The sequence below is a fragment of the Bombyx mori genome, chromosome 1 (assembly GCF_030269925.1).
Source record: "Bombyx mori chromosome 1, ASM3026992v2".
Taxonomy (NCBI): Eukaryota; Metazoa; Arthropoda; class Insecta; order Lepidoptera; family Bombycidae; genus Bombyx; species Bombyx mori.
This window is the reverse complement of record NC_085107.1, coordinates 20,529,385-20,555,739: the sequence shown is the minus strand read 5'-3', so window position 1 is coordinate 20,555,739 and position 26,355 is coordinate 20,529,385. Positions and strand designations below refer to the sequence as shown.

The 26,355-nt window shown below is 42.4% G+C and overlaps 1 protein-coding gene across 30 annotated transcripts in view; it reads right to left on the bottom strand.

Moving 5' to 3' along the window:
- Positions 1 to 948: 948 nt before the first annotated feature.
- Positions 949 to 26,355, bottom strand: part of LOC101742096 (hepatic leukemia factor) — a 154,571-nt gene continuing 129,164 nt past the window's right edge. For 6 of the 30 annotated variants that reach the window (XM_038013836.2, XM_038013847.2, XM_038013844.2 and 3 more), the window contains 6 exons: positions 11,866 to 12,002; positions 11,186 to 11,381; positions 10,831 to 10,934; positions 5,335 to 5,526; positions 5,035 to 5,164; positions 949 to 2,427 (listed from right to left, as the gene is read on the bottom strand). In XM_038013836.2, the coding sequence (XP_037869764.1) occupies positions 5,078 to 5,164; positions 5,335 to 5,526; positions 10,831 to 10,934; positions 11,186 to 11,381; positions 11,866 to 12,002 (716 nt within the window). In that variant the 3' untranslated portion in view covers positions 949 to 2,427; positions 5,035 to 5,077. Of the gene's footprint in view, positions 2,447 to 5,034; positions 5,165 to 5,334; positions 5,527 to 10,821; positions 10,935 to 11,185; positions 11,382 to 11,865; positions 12,003 to 21,420; positions 21,737 to 26,355 lie in introns of those variants that run through there. The other 24 variants (XM_038013843.2, XM_062671002.1, XM_038013850.2 and 21 more) reach the window with 12 other exon arrangements.

Here is a 26,355-nt window from a genome sequence, read left to right as displayed (position 1 = left end):
GAAACAGCATGGCTTATGATTGAATAGGTTTTTTTGCAAAGAAATATCAATACTAATCATACCGCTGGAAAGTGTAAAATGAAATACCTACATTCCTATATGAGCAGGAGCACTTATTTCTTTACGTAAGACTCCCACGACAAAGTAATAGCGTCGTGTAAAATTGAATACCTGCAAACTTTATAATTTGCGTAACTACCAGGCGAGTTCACGGTCCGTTTGTTTTTCAGTAGCTACCGGAGTATATGGTTATTAAAACACATGATCGCCACCATTGAGAGACGAAGTCAAAGTCCCAAGAGAACCTATTGTAGGACGGGGCTGATCCACCTATCAACCAGGACACCTTATGTTGACTAGAGTTGTGTCGACGACCTACTACGACATTTATGACGACATTAGGAGGCTCCCGACGCGGGCCAACTGCCTTTATTTAGGTTAAGGGTCAACGACATGTCTGAAAGTGCTAATTTTTTTTTTCCTACCCTACATATCTGCTAATAACCTCAAAGAGCTCATTCTGGCTTCGCATTGCCGGGTCGGCGGGCCCGCGGGGGGCTCAGTTTGAAAGAACGTTCTAACAACTGCCCTAGCGAGAGTAGTGCTTCTCTGAATCGCGACCCCCTTAAGAGATCTGGCGAGAAACTCAGTGGCTTGTGTGTTAAGTTGCACGTGGCACGTCCCCTAATTTTTCTAATATCACAAGCTTTCTTTAATGAAATTATATGATAAAACCGAAGATAATGGTTTCTTTGTGTAGTTTTTCTACTTCAGCACTCCAGATTTTTGCACCAAATTTACAGGCACATTTATTGATTACTTGATAAAAATGATAGGCAATTATCACATGAAACGTGTACAGGATTAGTGCGGGCCCAGCGCCCCGGGGTCGTCACGCATCAGTCTGCAGTCGAGGACAAGGTCGGGTGAATGAAAAGGCGACTCGAGTGCTGGGTAATTTACGACGATTTATTAAATAAAACACCGATCCAGGACGAGTTGGTCGTTAGCGAGCAGAGGGCGCGGGCCGGGCCTCGCGTGCCTCGTGCGCTTCAACAAAACTACGCGTCCATACAACAATTAACGTTTATTTTCAATCCATAGAACCATATAAATTAAGTGAAACAAAAATTCTAGAGATAGTATGTAAACCGAAGATGGCTTAATGTTGCTGCGTGTCACGGAGCGCCGCAGTGGGAGGGGCGCCCCCGCCGCCGCGCACCCGCCCTCACCCCCCGGCAGACGTACTGCGCACTGCGCACTGCGCCCAGTGCTCTCACTACTCGTACATATTATACGTTTAGAACATACATATATTTAGCAAACATATTTATATGATTATAACATCTTGCAGGCGTTATGCATTCCTTGTATATTTTTAACAAACAAAATGGAATATAAAAGAGTGTGCGAGGTGAAGCGGCGGAGTTCCGGGCGGACCCCACACCTCGATACATTCATAGAAAAACATTTTATTGTTCTCGTTTTGTATTCATAAAATACTTTCAAATGCAACAACTTCTTATTCTTACTTATAAACATTTATAATTTTTATTCATCAATTCAATAAACATTCAATTGACTCATTTATCAACGACAAAAACCTACAAAAATATATTATAAGATTAGCACGAGTCGAAACAGAGTGCGGGAGTCGCGTCGGGCGACGCCTGTCGCGAGTCACATTACAACTAAACCAAATTATATATAAACTTTCAAAACGTTAACAACTACAGCCATAACAAAAGTATTCTAATAACGACTACCCTACGGAATCTACGCACTACTTAAACTAAGCACTATGTTTGAAACAACGAGAGAAGGCGCGCGGCCGGGGCGCGGGCGGGGCGCGGCTGGAGCGCGGGGGGGCGCGGGCGGCGTGACCCCGCCCCCCGGCCCCCGCGCCCCGGCCGCGGCGCCCGCACGGAGAGGCGCGCGCGGTAATCTCATGCACGGAGCGGGAGGAAGCGATCCCTTTACAACTATTACTACTCGTATATACAGGCGGCGCGGTACGACTTGAGCAACGTCCGCTCTACTACCTAGTACTTCTCTCCTCTTACACCCTACTCTAAATATTGTAACTCGCAATTTCGTTTAACATCTTCAATATTTAATTTTGAAATACTTAATAAAACGTTACAACATGAATTACAAAGTACAGCGAACGAGCGTGTCGGGTGAGCCGTCAGAGTTCAACGGAACTTTGGTTAACCTTTACCTACTCTACTAAACTTAACGGTAACTGTTTTATATGCATTAATCCTATTTAAAGAACGACGGACGATTTGCAGAGGCAGCTCGGGGTGACGGGTCGCTTCGGTGCAGGGCCGCAGGGGGCTGTCTCGGCAAGTCGTGTGGTGAGCGGGGGCGGGGTGGGGTGTCGCCGCTGCACTCGCGCTCGCCGACCGGACGCGCGCCCAACACCTGCTCGCACACCGCCCGCCTTCGTTACTCATTACATATACTCGTACGTACACACACAAGCGGGAGGAATCAGTAGGACTGCGCCGTGAGGATCTTGTATTCAACATCAATACTGCGTAATTACAAATGACATCTCATCTTCTGTGCCGCAGTGTTATTATGTATTCCAGTTCAGTTACGGTAGCCGTAGTTCATGATGTCCATAAGCTTCCATAACCATTTAACAACCTAAGTATAGGAAACCTATTCACGGCAATAAAAAGTCAAAACTACAATCACGACTCTGAAGTCATTTGTCGATGTAAGCGGGTTTCTGAGCGATTTGAACCTACCCACAATGATTGGTGCCTAGAAGTCGACATGACAATATGTAGAGGAACGCAAAAAGAACTTTAATTTCTCCTATTGCAATCAATCGTGTATATATTGACCCAAACATTAGTAAATTCACTGGTTCTGGTATGAGCGCACGTACGGAACTACACATTACAAGCAACACATTACAGCAAGAACGAAACGAAATTTCTCAAGATAATATTGATAGCCTGAATAGGTGTATGTCAAGGATACTGGAAGCAGCTCGAAGAGCTAGAGCGGGCAACTCTAATTATTAATTACAGGCCACTTTATACTCTTTCGTTATATATTCTAAAACGTTATATAGAAAAATACACTCGAGAGCAATAAGGGTCACTTAAAAAACTTGTAAATCTCGGAACTCTGAAGAATGCTAGTTTAATGAATTAAATTGTCTTTAGTAGACAATTAAATACTTCTTAGTTATTGCAAGGTCATGTTATAAAAAAAATAAATTTGAAAAAGAGAGACTTTCGAAGATGGAACTACGAAATTACTGCATTTGATTTTGCTTTCGCTTCTAATCTGTTACTTAAGTGGGTATATAAACCATATTGATAGTGTTCAATATTTATTATTCAACCTGTATCATGTCGCTTACAACTGAAGAATGCATCAAAATCCTCACAATGCTAGAAACCGGCCGGAGTCAGCGCGATACAGCCAAGACTGTCAGTGCGTCGCTATCAACAGTAAAAAGAGTTTTCCGACGCTACGAGGAAACTGGCTCTAACCTACGTAGACCAGGTACAGGCAGAACTAGGTGTACCACAGCATGAGAAGAGCGATACTTGGTAAAAACCATGCTTCGTAATCGCTTTCTTACAAGAAATGAACTTACAAATCAGTTTCGACGCCTCCGAAGAAATAACCCAAGCGCATGGACAGACGACGACTTGCTGAAGCTAACTTGAAATCACCTTGACCTGCAAATGGCCCTAAGCTGAAGCGTGGTGATCGTATTTCAAGATTAAGATATGCCCAGAACCACTTAAATTGGACTATTGAAGATTGGTCGAAAGTTATTTATGTTCTCCGACGAATCAAAATTTATGCTCTACATGGATGGAAGACCCTGAGTGTATAGAAGACCAGGGAAAATATTCAAGCAAGCATGCATAGAAGAAAAAGTAGCCTACGGTGCCTCGGTGGTGGGTCTGTACTTGTGTTGGCCGAAATTTCATCTGACAGTCGCACGGAACTAGTGTTCATAGAAAACGGCTCTTTAACTAGCATAAGAAATCCTTAATGAACACGTTCGGCCATTTATGGTCAATTTGGGTGAGGATGCTATTTTAATGCATGATAATGCCCGACCTCATACAGGTATCATTGTGAATGACTACTTACAAGAGACGAACACTACTTGTATGCAGTAGCCATCATACAGCCCGGATATCAATTCGATCGAGTATGCATGGGACAAGCCAGGGCGATGCGTAAAACAGCGAAACCCTCCCCCAATGACGCTTCGTGAACTCAAAATTGCTCTCACAGAGGAATGGGAGAATATTTACCAAAATCGTACAAGAAACTTGGTGTATGCCAAACCGCGTAAAGGCACTAATGGAAGCACGAGGAGGCAACAAAGTATTAAAATTCAAGAAAATCATATTGTTGTACAAACATTTCATGTTTCCTATTTTGGTTTTAAGGCGAGATCAGCTGTTTTTTTTTCTTTATGCAATTTTTAATAAATAAAATGTAGTGACTTATAATTTTCTATTAAACAACGATTCTTTTTTTAAGCTAGCATTCTTAGTTTCCAAGATTTATAGGTTTCTTTAAGTGACCCGCATTCATTGCTCGCGAGTATATTATCATTCCTGTGTTTTTTTTTGATTTGGAGTAAAATCTTTAAGAACCAGTTTCAATTATCTCCTTGAGTATATAAATCCGTTTGGTTGTGAAATCAAGCATTAACATAATTAACTTTTTCATTCAATTAGGATACTGGATTTTATTTCATCACACTTAAACATCAGTGTAATGCGTTCAATTGTCTAGCCCAACTAGTATCACTTTAAAAATAGCTGAAACTGATTTTATTTTATAAATACTTTTTTTGCGTTCCTCTAAATTTGTCCAGGAATATGGTTTAACAACGGATCTGATCGAACGTGGTAATGTGCAGTGTATACCTGTACCTAGTTGTAATTAATCTTAATTCCGTGAATGGTGTTGAGTCTTGCCAGAGTTTTTGATTTAGGTATGTTGTGTACGACTTGTGGTCACAATTATGATACATACATGTCGCGTGGCGTGTTTGTGCTATGCGGGTGGGGCGGGCGGCCTATACGTCCGCGTACTTGGACAGCTTCTCACGCAGGATGTGGTTTTCCTTCTTTAGCAGCTCCACTTCTTGCCGTAAGCCCATATTCTGGAAACGTCGAAACGTCACGGTACGGATTATTAGTTGTCATTCCATACATACTATTGAATAATGCATTGTATACACAGCACAGGGTGAGGACACGCGAATCAGGAGTCCAAGTTAAGGGTTATTTTTTTTTAGGTATTGAGAGGGATATCGTGAGCAGAAAGCGTTACCTCCTTCTCGAGGTATCCAGCCCGCAGTGCGATCTGGTTTTCCTTCATGCGGCGTGCGTCGCGGGACCTCTTGGCCGCCATGTTGTTCTTCCGTCGGCGCGCCCAGTACTTGTCGTCTTTCAGGTCGTCGGGCACGAACTGGCGACGACGTCGATATGGGGTTAGCACGCCGCGCCACACACTCAAACCACCCTTCACCCACCAGTAGAACACAACGTCATACACCTGCGAGCCCCGGCGGCCGCGGCCCCCACCGGCGATCATCCCACTTTGCGCAACTACCCTCTCCCCTGCAGACACATTCTGTGTGGTCTGTGGACTCTCGCACGATGTGGACCCGCAACCCGCCCGAGCTCGAGCTCGACTCTTTATTATTTAAACTGGCGATGCACTCGCACTATTGAAATAATAAAGTGCAGTCCCTTGGCAACTGATCACGAAGTTTCAGTATGTACATGTTATGGTCTATTAACTCTCTGAAGTTAGAGGAGCTCGAACCGTCCCGCCGTCATGTCATGTTCAGTTTGTACGGGTACTGTGCGGCACCGCGCAACCGGACTTGACCGCATGTATGAGCTTAAAATAATGCTAATGTTTAAAATTATAATTATGCTATAATGAAAACGAAGATGCAAAAGTTTTAAATAGAAAATAAATATTTTATTTCATTCATCAAGGTTTTTTTTAATGTATTTTTTTATTGTTTATGTAGGTTCAAAGAGTTAACAGATTTTTAAGTTGAAATCTTCGGATTGTTTGTTTACATTAGAAAACCAAATCAAAATTATATAAACAAAATATTTACAAGTATGTAATTACAAGTAAAATATTGAATCCAAAAACACCAACAGAAATATGCATCAGGTTGACACTAATAATTACAGTAATTTGACAATAACTAACATTAAATAAATAAATCGAAGCAATTTTTTTTTTTAATTTTTTAAATTATTTGCTTTTTAAAAAACAAACTTATTCCTACGACAGTTTCAAATGACATGACATGACATGAAAGGAGATAAGCGCGTATTCATGATCACACGTACCCATACTACATGTGCACAAGCTGTAGCGGGCTCTTGGGCGACACCGCGGTGGCGTGGCGGTGGGTGATATAAATCACAATATACAATAATAACTCTGTTCTTACTAAGTGATATAAAAGATAATTGAGTCACCTATTAATATGTTCCACAACTTAAATTCTAGCCCGATTGTTTGTAAAAATATTCCATTTATATCAAAATTTTCTCGGAAAATATTAGGAATTAATAGTCTTAAATATGTGTCCTATTTTTCAGACAATGCAAAGTGGCAGAAACACACTGCAATATATACATACATATACACCAGCCCACCGTAAGTCGGTACTCTTATCAGTGAAACTAAATTAATTATATTGTTAATTTGATGCTCAATGTACGGGAATAGAAAACCTTAGTAAGGAGACTGACTAGACATGCCGCAAGTCCGCGCGGCCGCACCGCCAGCCCGCCTACCTCAGCTCTGCCTCAGTGCAGTCGAGAGTCGATAGTTGGACCTCAAGTCTCAAGGTGGGCGGCGACATTCAGGGAATGATATCTATGGGCTTTAGTGATCGCTTCACGAGACGGGTCGGTACGGAGCTCATCTAACTATTTATGTCATTACGAAACTTATTGAGAAAGAATTTAAATTATAATTGCATTATTATTATTATGTCGTCCTCCTGGAAATAATAGGGGTTAAAGTATGAAATTGCCGTTTTATTGTAATAGGTACTTCGAATTGACATAGTAGAGCCTTCGTTTGACATTTTTGAGTGAAACTTTTTCAAGTAGTACCTATGAGGTCCTTTTTTATAATATGTGCAATATTCGGTTATCGACTTTCAGTTGTTTTTTTTATTCAGCCTAGACAAGAAAGATGGATACTTTGAAAATTCGAGTGATTTTTGAATGCTAGTTCCGACGCGGAACGAACGCTGCAGAAACAGCTCGCAATATCAATGCTGCGTTAGGAGAGGGGACTGCTAATAAGGGCACCGTGCGATTTTGTTTGAACGCTTTCGTGATGGAAATTTTAAGTTGAAGAACGAATCACGTGGAAGGCCCACAGATGTGAATTACAAGGAATTGAAAGAGATGGTGGAAGCGGATCCAGGCCAAAGACCCAGGAATTAGGGCAAGGTTTAACGTTACCTTATGACTCATTTGCGTCAAATCAATAAAATAAAATAAAATTAAAATGGGTGCCTCATGGTTTGACTGATCTGCAGAAAGAAACACGTGTTGAAACTTGTGTTGCCTTGTTGAATCGATACAGAAATGAAGAAATATTAGATCGAATTGTGACATGTGATGAAAAGTGGATTCTTTACGATAACCGTAAGCGAAAAATGCAATGGCTGACCCCAGGTCAAACGCCGCTTACCAATCCCTGTATAGTAATGGTAACTGTTTGGTGGCCTCAGCACGGTGTTATTCACTATAGCTTTCTCCGATCTGGTCAACCAATAACGGCAGATGTCTACTGTGCCGAATTCCGAACAATGATAGCGAAACTTGCAGTGAAGCAGCCCCGACTCATGAATCGATCTTCACCATTATTGCTGCATGATAACGCGAGACCTCATACAGCACGAGAAATTGTTTTAACTCTACAGGAACTGCAATTAAAAACCATTCGTCACCCTCCGTATTCGCCAGACCTTGCTGCAACGGACTACCATTTTTTTCATGATTTGGACAATTTTCCACATGATAAAAAGTTATCTTCCCAGAAGGCAGTACACAATGCTTTCACACAGTTTGTAGAATCTAGATCACCGGAGTTCTATCAACATATAATGAGAGAAAAAAAACGAATTTAAAATTTTCCGTAAAAATCGGCAATTTCATACTTTAACCCCTAATATGTAGTTAGGGTCACAGACAATGTTTGTTTGATATTTATCGAACTGTGCATTCTGTTAGAGCTTGTTAGGGTTTAGTTGAACGGGTGAAGCGTTAGTTAAGCTATGTAAGTGGATGTGTGTGTGTGGTGTGTGAGTGTGTGTATGTTTGTTTGTGTGTAGGTGGGTGTTGCTTACATGGGTACGTACCCTGCGTATTTCTGTCGCTATTATCGATTAACATAATTGAAATTTTGATCGCAACTCTTAAGGGTTTGGTCATTCGAATCGTGATATCCACAGGTTCCAGGAACCACACAGCATCAAGAATCTGAGGGCCTGTCTATCTATTTACTATCGTAAAGCGGTACTGCTCATGTGACTGTTCGACACAGAGGAACGCGCCACTCGGAGCCTTTAGGTCGAACGAAGCCTCGACTAGATTAGAAGACGAGTTGTTCGAAATCTCTATAGGTACACACTCTACATGTATCGCAACACTTTTTGAGATCGGCTCGCGTTTTTAGTTAACTGCTTTGAATTGATGATATTTTTTTTGAAAACGCCCCTTAATAAAAACTCGTACAACTGGCGATAGTCGCGTCAGAGTGTGGGCGGGCGTCATTAACTTGAAGCAATTAAAAACATTTATTTACTACAACAAGAATAAACAGAAGAGCGAGCGGTACCGCGGCTCCGGCTGCAGTACGATGTGTGTCGCATCTACTACTACTATCACAGTACAGAGTTGAGGAGTTGCCTGCTTTTACTCCTAATACGTTTGGACTAAGCCGTCTAGTAATTTCAAAGAGATACGATTATCACGAAAACTAAATCACGAAAATTATTCATCTTCATTTCAAGAATACTAAACACTGATAGATTTGAGCCCCAAGGACACGTGGCTCTCCCAATAAATTTAGAAGCGGAAGAGTAGCACAATTAAACTTATCAAGGAACACGTGTTGACCGCGACTCTGTCTCTATATTAGGGACGTAAGACCCTTTGCAATAGAATCCCCTCACCTATGTAATGTTACAGACCTCGGTTTCAACTATCTATATATATATATAAATGAATTGCTGTTCGTTAGTCTCGCTAAAACTCGAGAACGGCTGGACCGATTTGGCTAATTTTGGTCTTGAATTATTCGTGGAAGTCCCGAGAAGGTTTAAAAGGTGAGAAAATATAAAAAAGCTCGGAATTATATAAAAACAAACAATTTTGTTTTTCTTTTAATGTGTCCCCTTGATGTGTCTTTTACTTATCGATTGAGGCACTACGAAGTCTGCCGGGTCAGCTAGTCTTCAATCAAATTGTAATCGTGTACTAAAAATGTTTGCGTTTCAAAGCTCCCTTGGGGTGACCAAGAAGGTAGGAATACAATTAAATTAATATTGAACTGCCGACTACTCTCTGATTGGAGTTGGTAATGTTTTCAAAAGAACCCACGGTAGTTTATTCGTTAGGGGCGTGGATATTTATGATTGTCATTTTTCTGTACAAATTTGTGAGATTTAAATAATGTTAATGAAACTAATTCTATTAGAAATATCTAATGGCTTCCAAATCTCCAACCAATTTCTAATTTAAATTATAGGTAGGTATTGTATTTTTCCTTTATTATCCAAATTTGTAAAGCGTGCATGTACCTCATAATACATAATAAATATATGAATATACTCGTATTTTACATGCACAATATGAGTTCAGAACGACATCGATATAGTACGTACGTGCCCAGGTTTGCGCCTACGACATCTTGAACGGGAGACCCGCACTAAGCCTCACTCACTACACGAACAATGGCCCGAATTCGGATTCGAATCAAAATCAGAACTACGAAAACAGACGAAAGGAGCGAACACTGATTGCTCTGCAATTGAACTTTGTTACCGACACGCTTCTTCGCTCTTTATTCCGAAAATAATCAAATTTGATTTTTTGAACTAATTTCTGTTGCAAATGGAATCTATTATTCTGATCTGTTCATCGTCGGCATTTAGTGAAGTCCCACGGTGGCTCCATTACTTGCACCTAACTCAATTGAAATTTAATTAAGCGTTCAAGTTTTCTTTCATTATAAATATAAGGTTGTTCGACAGAGAAAATGACTAATTACTTTATTTGTATGTTTGTATTGTGTAACCAATAGCTATTTGTATTTGTTTTTGCAATGTGAACGGTGTCAGTGGTGGGAGTTCAAACCATCACTATTATTATTATTATTTATTATTGTTTCACGCTAAAATCAGAACGTCCGATTTTCATGGTAATTTTGGTATCTGAAAGAATGTTTATAAATATTTTGATTTTTCTGTCATTACCTATGTAAATATTATCATCCCAATTAGACTTATTTGGTAACAATATGAACATGCATCAGAAATAACCAAACTAATGAAATGTTGGATATGTGTAAAAGGCCCTAAGAGGAGTGATATGACGTATCATATTATGTCATGTTCGAATTTCATCAGTTCTAAGAACTTTTGATCTAACATGTACAGATGAGCTGGTGTTATTGTGATAGTTGTATTAGTAGTGCGTGTGTGTGTGTGTCGCCGCACCCGGCAGCCCGCAGCATGCCGCTAGGAACGATCAGCGCACTAACTTCATTTACCTGTTTCCGGGACTTCTTGATCATCGGCTGCGGCTTCAGCTCTTCGTCGGAGAAGGCGCGCGTCCGAGGATCGAAGTCACGGCCCGACGATGCCATCGAGAACGCTGGAATACATTACAATAGAAGGCTATTTTATTTTAGACTTTACTTTTTTCTTACAGTGATATTGATATCGAACGAACTAGTTTGAGTCTACAGGATGAAGACGGTCATGTGAGTTTCTTGTTCTATGGACCCAGTTACGATATGAGTGCTCACTGTGAATACAATACTAATATGCATCAGTATATACACATAGTCTTTTTGATTAAAGATAATGATAATAGATGTAGTATAAGTGAGATAGTGTACGTACTGGAATCGGCTGGTGAAAGCGGCGGGTTGATGGTGTCCGGGCTCATGCAGTCGGAGGGCGAGGGAGAGCGCTCCCGCTTGGTGATGGGAGTCTGCAGGCCCAGCGCCGGCCCGAACGCGGAGCCGCCCAGGTGCGTGCTGCCCAGGCCCTCGCCCGGCATGCCGTTCTCCGACAGGAACTCATCTAGGTCCACGTACTGCAACAGCACAGGGCTCCGGTCACAGACCGCCCCCCGCGCCCCGACACACCGCTCTGACCCTCGTCTCCCGCCTCTACTCTAGTATCGAGGGGTCGTGACGTGACACTCAAACCGATGTGTCGGGACTCGGTAGCCGCGGCGACGCATCACGCAGCTATGACGTCTCGCTTGCTCCACGTTTACGGGTTGCGCGCGGAAACGTCATAGCAATTATATAAACAATCGCTTAGCAGTTGGGCAGATGCAGACACGTTTCATTGACACATATTGTATGTTACAGATATAACAACAAATATATAAATAAGAATCATTGGTGATGTAGACCGTGCGGAGGAGGAAAGGAGCGAAGGTGCGCGGTGGTGAAGCGGGTCGGGGAGCACGGAAGCGACTGTATTACCTAGTGCGGGCCGCCGTTAGGAAGCAACAAACAGACGCACACGACACGCAACACGCAGCAGGTAATATAGTTACGAGTACTGACTTCGTGTACCTTGAGATCGGGGTCGTAGGGCAGGGTCTTGTCCCACAGGTTGGGACCCAAGAAGGCGGCCTGCGCCTCCCAGAGGTCGTTGTCATCCTTCTTGTCTTCGAGCGTCTCCTTAGTGTTGACGGACTTGCCTGTAACAAGCACGACAGGGGCGTCAGCCCGTCAGTCCTCACCGACGGCGACAGCAGCGCTCTCAGCGCGAGAGCACCGCTGTCAGCGGACACGACGCACCACGCGCCTCACTACATCGCTACATCGATCTATTTGAGTTACAGCGTACATCACTTGTTACAAATCATTACAGAAACGAGTTAAACAAAACACGCATTCGCTTTGCATTGAACAGTTCGCAACAGCAACATCTTCGTGACGAGTTCACAGAGGCTCAGATCTAGAGTTGCAAGGTACGAGACCGGGGCGAGGGTACTCTCGGTATCACAATGAAACATAAACGTATATGTAAGCTGACAGTACAGAAGAGTCTTCCTCCTCACTCCCTAAGTGAGACATGACGAACCGATCGAATAGCAATTGAATTCCGCGTGCATACGCAAGTGGTCGGCCAAACGGGTCCGTGTCGGAGCCTGCCGGTGGAGCAGACGGCGTCGTGTTACCGGGCCGGGCCCTAACGACGTGTCATCATTCTATTAGCGTTGTTATCCAATTTCACCAACCAGCTTTGCGATAACGTTCGCTGGAATCGTTCACAGGAATCGTGCTTTCGAGTGAAAATTGTCAAGAATGAAATCCGAGACGTCTGATGAGCAGCGGCGAGCGCGACGACTTCTTAGTACTCGCCAATTTAAATATTTAATTGATACTTCATAAGAAATATAACAACAAGAACAGACTAGCGGTTCGAAAAGTTTATAGAAATCATAACTGATTTGTAGTATTTTTGTCTTTCATCAGATCATCATCATCACCGCCATGTCGGTAGCCAGAACAATGTACAAAAAAAAATTTACAAATGATTGTATTTATTAACATAGCAATCTGTATTGTGTGCGCAAGTGTGTGCGCAGTTGTCTGCCGGTGAGCTCGGGGAGCACGCGGTGCCTACACTCTACACTCTAGATCTGCGGGTTATTGTGTTAGCGACGACACACGTGTTATCTTTAACGAAGCCTGCGTGTGGATTCCAGTCTGTCACATTCAGTGTATACTCGTAATAATATGTAGTTTTTAAACTTTTGATATTTATATTGAAAAAAAAAACAAAAGCGCTGAACTATGAGCTGACTGTTTCGGTGCGTGTACGTGGCCAACGCTTGCCACATCTAAGGAGAGAGTGTGCGCGTGGACGAAGCCGCAAACGGGAAGCTATTAGTATTTTCTAATTAAAAACTAGATGAAATTGGTGCCCGACAAAAATATGAATCCTAATAAAACTTACATAACAGTTGAAACCGCACCCTCCGCTAGTCTCAACGTGCACATCGACATACGGCGCCGCTCTACAAGCGTCATATGAATTTATTCAGTGTATTGTATAATAGTAAGCTTGCGAGGCCATAGTACATTAGGATAACTTATTTAAAACGAGTCAAATTAGACGCACCGCGTATACAGCGTCAAAACTGCAACGTGACTGCTTACAAATATGTGCATACATACATAGTTGCGAACGACACTGTATTGTTACGATTAGCATTTTGAACAAACAGTCCAGGGGAAACCAACACAGATACATACATTAATATGTTCATACATACATACATTAAACATCAAAAGATATGTAATGAGTTGAGTTCAGTTTACGTGATGCGTTCAAAATTACAACTGATTTATAAATGTTTTTTCGAAGCTGTCGAAGAAATCACGTTGAGATACGATCGGACCGAAGCGAAGGGGAGACAGACACGTGACTCGTCTCTGCGAACCCCCCAATCCTAAAATCAAAGACGGGAATGTTTTTTGCTCAAAACAATTCTAAAACATATATTATAGAATATATTTTGAGTCACGACGCGACGCGGGCGGGGAGAGCACCGCTCTAGGAGGCGAGGGGCGAGGGGCGAGGGGCGAGGCGACTCTAATATAAAACATAAACGGAAATATGTAACTCACTCACTGGACCCGGATAGCAACTATTAATATGTATGTCTTAGCAATAATTATATTACAGTGATGCTAAGTCATTCTCGGGATTGTCGGGCTGTCGATAGCACGTTAGGTTGTAATCCTAACATACTTTAGTCACTTAATTGAACATGCATCTTACTAATGCTTGCCCGATATAGAGACTCAACAAAACTATCATACAAATATGAAATTAATCGCTAATCATTTTAGTGATCTCATACATTTCTCGTGAATCGGCAACGTAAAGCGTACAACGCTCGAAAGTGAAGCATCTACATTTATTTAATGTTGTATAAATTGTATTTTTAATCCTCCCATCAATCCGATCATGTAGTTACATATGAACATGACATAAATTATTTTGCTTGATGATTACTAGCCTCTGGGCATTTCATTATACTAACTCCGTGGGCCCTGAACAGTTATGGTTTACTTAAAGCTAAATAACTAAGCTTTAAGCACAAATAGTATTATAATTAATGTTTTTTATCTATATCTATATTTATCTCATAGAGAAGAGCTATTTAAAGAAAAAGGTAATAGTTATATAATATAATAATGAAGAATTGTTGCTGAAGAATGATTCCATCGGTATGTAGTTCTTGCGTGTTTTGCAAAGCCTACATTTTTTAATAACTATTCCATCATAATGAGAAAAACACGCGATAGATTGTCGGTTGTACATTTCCTCTTTAAAAATAAGTGTCAGATGGGCGTGAGGCGGGCGCGGGAAGCGGGAAGCGGGAAGTAGTGTAGTGGATCGCGCCACGCTGCACGCACCCCCGCCCCGACCAGCACAGAGCACTCACACACCAAGCTCGTTGCGCAATCTCTCATCACGCAATACTAGAGCATTCCATTCGTGCTTACGTCTTCGCTGCACTCATGCGCAAACCAACCATGTGTTATAGTCGAGCTCCGAGCTCGGGAACTCCTGCGACCAGCTCGACCGTGGCTGCTCTCACTTTCGTAGGGCCCGAGAAAGTCCATCGGACCGTTGCGATGACGTCATGTCGTTATGCTACTCATGTACATATGTTTCCGAGTCGGAACCGGAGACTTCCGAGTTCGCATTAATTCGACGCAGATTTAATCTGAGAAGTTGCGGAGAAAGCGAGAGTGGGCGCAGCGGGGGGGAGCGCGGGGGAGCGCGGGGCGGAGTCCGCTCTCACTTTCGTCCGACGTGACCGGTAGAAAGTGACGTGCCTCCGCGCTCTAATCCATACGCTAATCTACGAGTCGCCGCCGTTACATACTTCAACATTTGTATTTAAATGGCAGTTTTCAATGACATTCCACTGCTCAGTTGCCGTCCAATAAAACGTGGTGGAATTTAATATTGATGTAGATGAAGCATTCGATTGGAAGCGTGGAATGTTCGTGCGAGGCGGCACTCACCGGTGCACCAGTGGAAAGCCGATGTTGCGTAACTGCCTCACTTCCTACTCGGGAAATATAGGTGAGGAGTGTCGGGGCGGGGGGCGCGGGGCGAGGGGCGCGGGGCGCGGTACAGCAAGCGGGAAGTGGTTGCTCTTGCACAACAGAGAAAGCCAATGTTTTCCGGCGACGCGCGGATCATTTTCATAAACGTGTGAATTGAGCGAAAGTATAGAGCTCGTGAAAGCGACGACGTACGTCGGCGACGCCCGCGCCCGGAGACATCTCCGCATCCCACCGCCTCGTGCTGCTCAGAGTTAGGGCGCTATGTCACCGTGGCCGACGCGGCCTTGCCGGGCTCGCGGGTCACGGACAGTCAAGAACGACTACTTGCCAAGCAATCAACGAAAATGTTCAAAATGATCAGAGATGAAGTGCGATCGTTAAGCTGAGCCGAGCCGTACAGCCGCAACAGTGAGGCTGATGTACAATGCGTTTGTTTTGCATTTCTTATCAAGTTGAAGTTTAACGAGCGTCCGCCGCCGTTATTCATTGTTCGATATTTGTGGTCGACAGAACGCAAGCTGTTCGCGAGGGGACTAACTAGCGCATGCTACACTAATGTAACTCAAGATATCAGAACTCTGAGAAAAAAGTCATTTTAAAACGCTTTATAATCATTAAAACTGCTTTAAAAGCGTGTTTGAAAGTTTAATCATAGATCTTAGGTGCAAATTAGGCCCCTCTTGAAAGAATATTTTAAAGACATTTGACGGTACACCTCCAAGAATAATAGTTTGATACATGGCGGATTTTACAGCTATTTAGACAAACATTAATGTTTAAAAACAAAACAAAAAGCTGTTAATACCAAACGTACTTCCCAAACGACTTCAGTCAATCGAAAGTAATTTTAAAATAAGAGATATAGCAATGAATGTGAGCACCGACCAATGTCCGCAGTACCTACGAGGTTGCGGGAGCACGTCAAGCTAGAAACGTAGCATTATTATCATTTTCATTCATTTTCTTGTATTAATTCTAAATCTATAACGCAATGTAAAAATAGTTTAATTCATGATAACAAATGAGTAATGTTACAGTTGACCCGGGTGCGCTGCTTGGCGCTGTGTGGCGCTGTGTGGCGCTGTGTTGCGCTACGTTACGATGCGTTACGGTGCGTTGCATTGAGCGTGAAAGTAAAAGTCGGAAGCGATGACGACGCGGAAATACCCGCGGAATTACTTTTACTCTCAACACTAGAGACGACTAGGGAAGCCACATACTTCCAAATATTGTCGGTTTAGCTTAATCAGTTTTTTATTTATTATCATGTTCTTCACTTGTAATGTACATTTGTCACGGACGAATGCTGCCCGTGTAGTCCGTGTGCGTGCTGTATACATATTTGGATGAGCTGGTGGTCCGCCCTGAGATCAGTCTCAATCGTATTGTCTCGTATAGCGGTTGTGCTGCGTCGTAGTACTCGAAGTACTCGAAGTATCTAGATATTATTTTTTAACCGATCAATGTAACTTGATTTTTTTCCATACGCAGAACTAAGAGTCGCATGTAAAATTTTCAATCACTGCACAAATCGGCTGAAACTAAAATTAGTTTAAGATTTAATCACATTTAGCATTTTTTTTGCATTTTATTGTATAATTTTCATTATTTTATATATCCTCTACTTTATATTGTATCGTGAGCACGTCGATGATAATAATAATAATATAATAATGAAAGGGTAGGGTAAATGTAAAATGTATTTCCTAAGTATTGATTCAATACAAAGCCAAACAATTTGAGAAGAAGGAGGCGGTTCAAAATATGGTTTTAATATGAATTAGGGCAATGAAAAAAATGTACTGGTAGATACAACAGTGACCGCCTCCCAATGACTCACATGACTGAGTGTGTATGAGTATACGAGATACTGACACGCGCGCCACCTGTTGACCGTTCATTGTAAATAGTCGAAGAGCGTCAATAAGCGAAGAGGGCCAATGATAACAGCAACTGTATACCTAACATTTTAACTCCGTCGCAAGCACATGAACAACAGCCGCAGAGAGAACATTATAATGTTTATACGCTGTTCAACCCTGAAGTAGGTATCTAGTGTATGTTGTGTACAGGTTCTGTAAGTCATTACGAGAGGTTGCAGTTAATGGAAGTTGTGGTGTCGTGCAGACGTTCCACACACTTCCTGACAAACTTCACGTATGTACGTACATATTACAATTACAGAATTACAATGAAACAATAAACTGGTATTCGCTGTTAACACCCTAGGAGTTAAGTCAGTTCGAGTTCGAGTCATAGACATGCTATTGACTATTAGTCTAAGATCCGGCTGCAATATATCTACGTTCATCGCGTAGTTAATAAATTCGCACTTATACATACATTTATAAATAGAAGAATACATTGATAACAGGGTGCCAGTCAATAAGTGGTCGTAAGTAATTTTAATTAAATAAATGTTAAGTAATTTTCCAAAAAAAATTACGTTCACTTATTTTTTAAATTAAATATCATAATTTGCAGCCGGATCTCAGACTATATGTAAATGTTTAGGCTTACCATTTATTATTACATGTTATTTCAGAAGGGATAAAGTAGATACAGAAGGTAAACATTTAGTTTATTATGCTCAAATTGTGGTATAGAATCGCAAGGTGAACGCTGACACCCAGGTCGCAGTCATGACAGCTTTGCAACAAAAATATATAAGAGAATCTTCGAATTATTAGCGTCATCCAGAAGTTCCCGCGTTATTCTCGGTATCCGCTTGTCCCTTTTTATCTCTAGTGCGATTATAGATTATACAAGAATTTTATTTCAAACACAAGTTAGAAATAAAGCTCCGTATTTTTTTTGATTCACGATTGAAAAATAAATAAAAAACAGGGATCTGCGTTTACAAGTATCTGCTACCTTTGACTTATTTACAGGGAGCAAATGACGGAATATTGATACACAGCAGACAAGAAAGTCGCATTACATTTAAATTAGGACTTTATTATGTGCCTTCCAACGCAGGGAGGCGCGGTCAGCCCAAATGAACTACATTCAGCAATATAACGCGTGAGCTTTTAAATGAGAATGAGTTTAATGGGTTCTATACAGTTGAGCAACATAAATCAGCTACACATACAGCTGAATGTCATGTAGATACCTACGGGTAACAGCGTCTTTACAACAACTCTAAGTGGACAAAGACCACATATTTAGACGTATCTCCTCTTGAAAACGCTTTGTTAACGATAAAAAGTAAAAGTAGCCTGTGTTAGTGTGCAGGCGGAAGCAATTCGGAGAGAGGAGGGGCGCCCGGAGAAAGTCGCAAAAAGGTCGTCACTTTTTACCAAATATTCGAAGTGAAAGTCAGCGCGCTACGCTCGAATTGACGAAAAAGATATCATGAGACCACTATCAGTTTGCGGCCGCGCCCACCATGCAGCCAACCGCGTCTATGCTAACTAACAATTCGATTTAAGCTATCGTTGCTTCTATTAACCGGCAAAGGTATCTATCTACGCGATAGAGCGCGGGCCTCTCGTGCTGCAGTCGAGGCGGACATGCACCACTGTTACTTCGGTATTATTGATAATAAAGGTCCAAAGCATTTAGGCGTTCGTAGTATTTGTAATGATGTATTGGTTCGTACAGCCTACTCTTCGAACCAAAATGCGTGAGTACATCACGGGAGGGACGAGCGGTGTCAACGAGTCGCGTTACTTTATAAATATTATTACATCAGGTTCTTAGTCTTACCAAAAATTGTTATTTCGTCGTGGTAGATAAAATTAGAAAAAATGGTATCTTCTGCAGGTTCGAAACTATGCCATCCCGAGGATAGCGAGCGTATTACTTATTAGACAGCTGACGGCTCATGGTGCAGGCACAAACAAGATTGCAATCAAACAAATAAATTTTCTGAATAGTATCACAGTAGATGTTCGGAGGCTTACCCCGATAAGTGATTGACCTTAATTTTGTAATGACGCAACTGTGTGACATAAGTTAAAACAACATCACGCCAATGCCAAGTTTACCGCGATAACAGACATGGCTTTGACACAAATATACTCGTATGCTGCGTGCATCAGTTATACTTATATGACAAACGTAATAGTTGAAATCGCGCGCGCAACATATCCCTTGTACAGAGTGGCTGTGGAGGCTTCAACGGAGTGAGTCAATAATTACGTACGTACACGGACGGCAAGCTGCAAACGAACTGTCCCCCTCAAATCTTCAGTAGAATTGTAACTCGTGACGATGTTTGATGATTGTCGATTAATAAATCGGATACTGCTTGAGTCTATTAAGGGCAATATCTCGAAAATGTGTATTCCTGTAGTTTAGGGCTAGCAATATACGTTTCTATGTCTGACTAAGAAACATGTTTCTCTTGTAAACATAATAACCGTATTTGATGCTTCATAACGAAGTTTTCAATAAATATATTGACGTCGCAACTGGTTCGTCCAGTTCGGATGACCTCCGCTTAGATTCCAGTCAGTTGAGCCCTTCGGCTGCATTTTATTATATTCATAATTAATTAGAACCATACTCGTAAATATTGTACGTAACGTTCCACATTTAGACAGAATTTTGATAAAAAAATATTCTATTATAGTATAATATTTTTTAGGTTCCGTTTGTTCTGCAAAAGTTGACACATAAAATAAATCAGCGAGTACAAATAACAACATGGGGGCATCGTCGAAGTGGGTCGCGGTTTTAAGTATGCGAATTATTTTCAAGATCTAGTTCCGTAAGTATACGAAAATGTCGAAATCACAATAAAAATATCATTTGAATAAACTCGTTATGACAACGCGACCGACCAGACGAGCGCTAAGAACTCACACCTGTGAAACTACACATACCTAGTTCATATTAAATTATTGAATTGTGTTGTTTGAAGTTTGAAGACTTCCTTTCTGTTGTACAGGCTACAGAACAAGGTACAGATCATAATATGTACACAAGTCAGGGAGGGCCGTCGGGGGCCGTCGAGTCAGGCAATGTGTCGGCTGTTACGTCGTTCTATTGCTCTAATCATATATCTCCATAGAGCATTTACTTTAAGCTGTTATGAAACATCATAGCTAAAATTGTTAATGAATGATACTGTCGTGGGCACGCGTTGTTTCCGTGACGATACATTTACATTTTAGGTGCTACTTATTAATATGATATTAGGTGCACAACGCTCATGTTAATGAAGTTTGGTCGTCGAGAGATCAGACAGGATCAGACAAGAGATCGGCATCATCGTTCGTACTCCAGCGGTGGGAGCAGGGACGCGTTTCGCCAATTCAAGTGACCCGCTTTTCGTAAACTTTCTTCAAGACGTCTTTTTTGGTTGCGCAGTGACTCATGCATTTCACCAAGTTTACAATAGTTTGTGTCCGTATTTTATTGCCATTTTCACATTTTACGTAGAACGACTATGGAAACTCACACAGACCAAATGGGAATAAGCTTATTGTTGTACTTAGCGGTAATTCGATGCAACCGTCGGTCGCTGCGATACGGCTTCCTTCAGAGCTAATCGCGTTTACGAAGGGCTCGTCTTCCGCCTTCTAGCACGAGCGGCACTTCTAGCGTGGCGCCGGGCGGTCGGCGGGGTGCGACGGGCGGTAGCATCAGCGCGGACGCAGCTCTGACGTCACCGATGTCAAGGTCTCGGATGTTTCAAAGATTTGGAGGCGTTATCAAAATACGATATCTTGCGACGATGACCTGCGTGTCGACCGCAATCACGAACTGCGAGGGACGTTAGCGGAAGGCGATCGGACCGGTATTACATACGAAACCTTTCGAACCGGGCAGAAACACAATTTTGGAACGTTCTTGATACCGAGAAAGGCCCGGAAAGGGCCCCGGGACGGGTGAAAGGCTGGGTTGCGGACGAGTCTCGCTCGAGCAGCCGGCGCCGGGCAGCGCTCGCGCACTTTCTCTTTTTTTTCACGACTCTCTCGCGACCGGAGGCGGTGTCGATCACGAAACTGAAGCGGGCGCGCGGAGAAAGTGCGCGGGCGGGTCCGGACACCACAAGGGTCGGCCACTGACCGTTGACGAAGACGTGTTGTCTCCAGATGTGATACTGGCTCCAGCGGTCGTCGTCCTGGACGTGGCCGTGTTGGAGCTGGGGCAGCGTGGGCAGGGGCGGCGGCGGCGCGGGCGGCAGCAGCTGCGGCGGAGGCGCCGGCGGCCCGAGCGGCTGGATGGGTTGGTGCTGGTACTCCATGCTCGACGAGGCGCACTCTCAGTGATCACTCATCGCGGCGGCGCGAGAGGGCACGCGACAGGCGTGCGCGGCGACGAGCTGCACGCGACTGGTGATCGCGCACTGGGCCGCACCCCTCCCGCGCTCCCCACCACCCACCACTCGACGCTTCCGACCACGCACGGCACACTTTTTAATTACGGTGACATAATAGCCGCGATGCGATCACTCTCGCCTGCACCAGCACCCTGGCGGCGCGGCGCTCCTCCGATGCACGTGTCGTCCCGTGCGTGTAAACAAAGCACCGACTACTAACTAGACTTCGCTAGACCTCACCTGCACGTCGCGGCGCCGCCTCGTTGCGTCGTTGTGTTGTATACCGACACGCGTCGCGGCCGATCCTCGTACAGCTTCACGCGTGCCAACGGTTTTTATAAACAAACAGATCATCGACAGAGCACACTGTGCCCAGCTCACGTTCAATTACCTGTGCGAACACAAACCGATCGGAAACGTTCGGGGAGAATGCGATTCTACGATATGTTACTCTGAATTCAGATAAACTTATTACAACGGTGAAGGACAGACAAATTCTTTTAAAAACTTTTATCTTTTGAACTTCGAGCACGTTGAAGTCTTTTATAGGGACTCAAACCCGTTGCTCGTGCATGTGTTTGCGAACACAATGATTGAATCAATCAGGGCATCATTGAAAAGACGGTCCCAAGATTCGGAAAACCTGCTTCCCCTGTCGCCGGATCCGCGCCTTGTTGACGAGCGTGGCGTGATTAGACTCAACGCTGATAAAATCGAGGAGAGCATTCATGAGTATACGTCAAGGAAGGCAGTGAAGTGTTAGTTTATTTGCACAGCGCACAGGTGTAGATGTGACGATGGAAGCAGCTGCGCGTGCTCCTCGACAATGGTGTTTACACTGCCCCTCCCCCCGCTCCGCTGCCTCCTCGCCTATTTAGAACTGTCCAGGTGTTCTATGACTCACACCACGATAGCCTTTCACAAATTTCATAACATTTATATTTTCATGGCAGTTTTGTACTGTCTTAATGCTTCTCGAAACAGCACCCGGTCTCACTCAGATAACTAATTTCTGTTTGGGTATCAAAGTCGACCAGGCGATGAACTAACAGCATGTCCAAAAAAACCAAGTGGTAAGGTACCACTGTTTATTTCCGCTGTAGTTATTCACCAGGCCTACGTGGAAAGTGTGCAGTGGGCGGACGATAGTGCTGAGCTTTGCGACTGATATCACACCACGCTGCCTACACTTCCTTCCCTACCTCCTAGCTGGGTAGCTTAAGGGGCTATTCCAGGCACGCGCAAACGGGTAAGTGAGCTCACGACCTCAACCTGAGAGAACTTTCTAACACTAGAACATACAATGCTTCGCAGAATCTCTCATCGGATCGGAATCGCGACCCACAGGAGGTCGGGCGAGAAACTCAGTAGGTTAGAGTTGCTCTCGGCATTTTAATTTAGGTAGGAAAATTTACATGAGCATTTGACAGTTGTAGAGAGCCAACGAGAAATAAATTAAAGTAATCGGAAGAAGCTGACTTCATACATCTGTAACATCTAGATCGATCTAGATCGATGTTAGATAGTCGGATTGAGCACCATGACCTGCCGACGATCCTCAGGCCTAGACTACCACCAAAACATCGCATTCAAGTTGTAAAGCTGAAATATCTATGAATAAAACTCAATCCTGATATTTCAGTGCAACCTGTAAACTTAGATGCCTATTTCTGCCGTGTAATGCAGTAATAATGCGTTTCAGTTTAAAGGGTAGGTAGAGCAGCCGTTGTACTATTAAAACTGAGACCTTAGAACTCATATCTTAAGGTGGGTGACGGCATTTACGTGGTAATAGTCTATGGGTTCAGATAACCACTGTCCACCCATCTAAGCCACAAATAAAAAGATGAAAGTCTCCGAACAAAAACAAACATTTGTGAATAATTAAAAAGCAATAAAATTATAATCTAATTTTTTGTCTACTACCTATAAGTATCTATATATATTTGTACTGTGAGGTCATTTTAATAAGTAAAATTTGACGTCTGTCAGTGTTGTCTTCATAGTGAGGTGACTTTGAAGTCGTCGTGGCCTAACGGATAAGACGTCCGGTGCATTCGTGTTGCCGCACCGCATGCGACGCACCGGTATTCGAATCCCGCAGGCGGGTACCAAATTTTTCTAATGAAATACGTACTCAACAAATGTTCACGATTGATTTCCACGGTGAAGGAATAACATCGTGTAATAAAAATGAAACCCGCAAAATTATAATTTGCGCAATTACTGGTGGTAGGACCTCTTGTGAGTCCGCGCGGGTGGGTACCACCACCCTGCCTATTTCTGCCGTGAAGCAGTAATGCATTTCGGTTTGAAGGGTAGGGCAGCCGTTATAACTATAGGTACTTGAGATCTTAAAACTTATATCTCAAAGGTGGGTGGCGCATTTATATTGTGGATGTCTATGGGCTCCAGTAACCATTTAACACCAGGTGGGCTGTGAGCTCGTCCACCCATCTAAGCAATAAAAAAATAAAAAATAAATTATACACTCGATATCACGTGCACGGAGACCAATGTCCAGTAGTGGGGTGAGATATTATTACCTACATACATTCTTAATCAAGCCTCAAAATATTTCTGTACCAAATTTCGTCAAAATCGGTTCAGTTGGATAGCGCTGAGAACAGAATACAGAGAGTAGCTCCAGTGTTAATAAAGTAACTTCGAACGTCTAACAGGAAATATTTAACTTTTAAACAGCCATGACTTTTCTGTAGTGACCGATTTTAGTGTATGTTATGTTCTAAGCTACCAGAGCAACTTCATGAGAGTCGCTCAAATAGTTCGGGAGATGTGTGCCGACACGCCTTATTACATATTTTTATTATTAAAGTACTTTTTTTCAATATAAAAACACACCGAAATTTTCTAATTGATTATAACTTTAGATAGTATGGATTTGACAGAAACAATTTTAATTTTCAAAAACGTCATGCGTAAGTAGTTAAGTTCTTAGTAACGTACTGTACACGCAAACCCGGTGCCGCGGCCGGTGACCGAGTCAGCCTACGGAAGAGCGAGGAGAAGCCAGCCGGGCCAGCTCCGCACTCAACGGACCGGCTGACGAGAGGGCGCACCGTCATGCGAGGCCCTGTATCAGTCAACTTGTACCGCTGATAACATCACGAACGATTCATTTTGTTATTTTACAATTTTCTATAAACGACCTTATTTTGCTAACAGTAAACAAAGGACAATGCCCAAAAGCGGGCCAACTTTAGACATCACTGAATTATTCCATTAGTAAAAATCTCATTGGCCCACCATTACTTATTTTTATTATCTATGGTCAGAGAGTTTTGGCAGCAACCCGAGTGAAGCGTCACTTGAAATTTTATTTTAATGTTTTTTAATAGTTTATTGTGATGTATGATATATAAATTGGGTGTTGTTTTGTGTATTAAACATCAGTAATCGTGGTTCACGATTATTGAGGCATTGGAATAAAACTATGACTTACATAGCAGTGACTGTTTTTTTTCCAAGATAAAACCTCACGTTCAGTCAATGTGCTTGCTTTTCGTCGAGTTGACGCCAAAACTCCCAAAAAGCAATAAAAAGAGATACACCGAATAATATAACTACGACAGACGAGGCTGTATAGGCTACGCTCTTTGCCTGCCTATTGGCGAATTTAAAAACAACAACAACAATATCGTTGCCGGCTTTCGGATTTTCATTTCCGAAAGAAGGATCAATGAAGTCCATTCTCAGAAACCACCTTTATTATTATTATGAGGATATAATAATAATAATTTACATAAGGGCTTATTTCTAGCAAAATTAACCACAGTTAACTTATTTAATACTGTAAATAATGATGAAAGCAACTATTGATTTCGAAGAAAACAATTAACAACTTAATTTTAGCTGCAGAAAAAAACAGATTTCTCTTAAACCTGGGTGAGAATATAAAAATCGTTTTCTGAATATGAAACGATATTTCTTTGTCTATCAAATTAAGTTAAAACCATCATGACAAGACAACTTTTTTTAGGGGCCCAAGCGCTCAAAGAAAATGGCCACTGTCCTTTGTAACTATTCTTGTAATATTTATTTAATTTATTACTATCGAATACAAAATGAAAGATGCACGAAAACACTGAACAGGCTTTCTAATAACGTATCGTACAAAGATATAAGCACCTCTGGTCGGTGTGTGTGTGTGTGTGTGTGTGTGTGTGTGTGTGCGTGACGCGCCAGTCGCGAGTAGTGAAACGTGCCTCGGGTCCACGTGACCGCCGATTATACACACCTCAGCGCATGGGTGACCCAGCGTGTGATTTAGATTTGCACTTTGGCTCAATCGACTCTTGGAAAAGGCCGAATTATAAGTTTTTCGAACACCAACATTTTTTATTAGGTACATTGTACAATCTATATATATATATATAAATGAATTGCTGTTCGTTAGTCTCGCTAAAACTCGAGAACGGCTGACCGATTTGGCTAATTTTGGTCTTGAATTATTTGTGGAAGTCCAGAGAAGGTTTAAAAGGTAGATAAATATGAAAATGCACGGAATTAAATAAAAATAACAATTTTGTTTGTTTTAAGTTTATTTTATACAAAAATTTAGGTCTTTTATTTATCGATTGAGGCACTACGAAGTCTGCCGGGTCAGCTAGTTAGTATATTATATAATTTGTGATTTTATTTCTTCTACTTTATTATTTTTT